The 2,431-nt window shown below is 57.8% G+C and overlaps 1 protein-coding gene across 1 annotated transcript; it reads right to left on the bottom strand.

Annotated features, from left to right (window-relative positions):
- Positions 1-322: 322 nt before the first annotated feature.
- Positions 323-1,292, bottom strand: LOC146753863 (uncharacterized). The gene has a single exon (XM_085530054.1). The coding sequence runs from the start codon at positions 1,247-1,249 to the stop codon at positions 323-325; it is 927 nt and encodes a 308-aa protein (XP_085386180.1). The 5' UTR covers positions 1,250-1,292.
- Positions 1,293-2,431: the final 1,139 nt, after the last annotated feature.

Below are 2,431 nucleotides of genomic sequence, written 5' to 3'. Positions count from 1 at the left end.
TAGGTTGAGGGAGGGAAGGTTGAGGATGGATGTCAAGGGGAAGATCTGTAGTAAGAGTGGAGATGTGCTGGAATTGGCTGCCCAGAGAGGCTGTGGATGCCTCGTCCTGGTGGTGTTCAAGGCCAGGTGGATGGGGCCCTGGGCAGCCTGGTGTAATAAATATGGAGGTGTGTGGCCCTTCCTGTGGCAGGGAGGCATGAAGACTGGTGATGTTTGAGGCCCCTTCCAACCTGGGCCATTCAGCGACTCTGTGGTCTGCTGCAGTCCGAGCCCCTGAGGGCTGCTTGTGGCCCGTGTTCTGGCCAGCTGCTGGGGCACTGTCCTAGCGCCGCCTGCGGGGTGGCCTCTTGGCAGGAGGTGCAGTGTCCTCAGCAGTGTGGGCCCTCCTCCTCTTCGGGGCTCGCCGTGGCGCCCTGCCAGAGCGCTCCCTGCTTGTTCTGGCACTGGAGGGACCTGGCACTGCCTCCCCCGGCTCTTCCTGGGCTGCTTCTTGGACTCTGTGCACCAGAGCCAGGCTAGATGGAGGCTGGCTGGGACCCTCACGAAGGGCAGAGGATGAGGGGCCAGGAAGCTCCCCTTCCGTGTTTGCTTCCCTGGTGCTCCTGGATGGCTGTAGACTGTCGTCAACAGTTCCTGTTGATGGTGTAGCTGCACCACGGACAGCTGCGGGTCTGCCCTCCTGTCCTGTGGGAGCATGGGAGGCCTCCAGGCCCAGCAGACGTTGCACCTCTGCACTGCACAACCGCACAGCTTGGACAACGAGCTGTCTCGCAAAGCTGGCGGCCTGGCTTTGCAGGGAGCTGAGCAGCCATACAGTCAGCGCTCTTTCATCCAGGCCATATAACGACAAGCCAAAGAGGGCAAGCTGGAATGCTGAAAAGGCTGCCCTGTCGTCAGCCCCAAAGAGCTGCCTCACCTCCTGGTGCACCCAAGGCATTAGGGGCCGGAGCACAGCTGGGTGCTGGCGGAAAATGGACACCCAGGTTGGCATCGCCTCTGGTTGGCTTTGGGGTGCTCTTCTGGCCCTTGGCCCATCCTGTCTGACAACATACTCCTCAAAGTTGTTGTCAGAACGCACAGAGTGCAGGATGGACGTCACCCTGCCATTGCAAAGTGGGCACTTGGGCCTAGTCTGGGCCCAGCGCCGGATGCAGCCAAAGCAGAACTGGTGCAGGCATGGCATTACATAGCTGGCATTGTCCATGCTGTCCAGGCAAATGGTGCAGCGATGATCCAGCTCAGCAGCCATGCTGTCCAGCTGCGATGGTGGAAAGTGCAGGGGATGAGGGGCTGCTCCTCACGCCGCTGCTGCAGCAGCAGGGGTCACACTAGGAAAGGAAGAGAGGCCACGGTCACTCGCTGAACCCGGCAGAGGAGGAACATGTGCCCACGTCCCTTGCCAAGTGCCCAGGTCCCTCCCTCCCAGCTGCCCAGGGTGAGGAGTCCCCTTACCGGCTCCCTTTGCTGCTGCGGCCTTCTGGGTGCCCCGGCTGCCTGAGCCAGGCAGGTCGGGGAAAAAGCTCCGGTGGCTCTGGGGACGAGCACTGAGAGCGGCTGTCAGCAGCTCCCAGAACACGAGACCAGCACCAAGGCAAGACTTGCCGCTCGCTCCAAACCTCACAGACACGCTCGGCTGGAGTGTAGGCACAAGCCAGACTGAGAGAGAGACTCTGTGTCCCGGCTACAAGCACTGAGGGCCAGGACGTCACAATCCACCCTAGTGACGTGCTGCGTGTGTCACTGCTCCTCACGTAGGCGTGATGGTGCCAGTGACATCACAATGGGCCATCATCATCTGCTGCACTCCAACCACAGCAATGGTGCTCAGGTTTTCCACAGTGTCTCCTTCCACTTTATTATCCAATATCCATATCGAAACTTGCTTGCTTTCTAGCCACTGGATTGTTAGTGGAAATGTACTGAATGCACATCTTAGAATATGAAAAGGCTTGCTTAGAAGGATGAGAGTGAGTGATACACCGTTACGATCATGTTCATCACAGAAGTAAATAAATCTTCCTGGCACAAGAACCGTGCATTGTGTTGCTAACTCATGACAGGGCCCATCTTGTTTGATATCTTTATTGATAACCTACACGAGGGGATTGAGTGTACCATCAGTGAGTTTGCAGATGACACCAAGTTGGGAGGTGGTGTTGGTATGCCCGAGGGCAGGGAGGACCTTCAGAAGGATCTAGATAAGGTGGATTGCTGGGCTGAGGTGATTGGGATGAGGTTCAACACGGCCAAGTGCTTGGTCCTGCACTTTGGCCACAATAACCCCACGCAGCGCTATAGGCTTGGGGCTCAGTGGCTGGATGACTGTGAAGAGGAAAAGGACCTGGGGGTGTTTGTTGATGCTCAGCTGAACATGAATCAACAGTGTGTCCAGGTGGCCAAGAGGGCCAATGGCACCTTGGCCTGCATTAGA

Source organism: Coturnix japonica, chromosome Z (genome assembly GCF_054131305.1).
Source record: "Coturnix japonica strain WE chromosome Z, WE-NBRP24, whole genome shotgun sequence".
NCBI lineage: Eukaryota > Metazoa > Chordata > Aves > Galliformes > Phasianidae > Coturnix > Coturnix japonica.
This window is presented reverse-complemented; position numbering and strand designations above follow the sequence as displayed.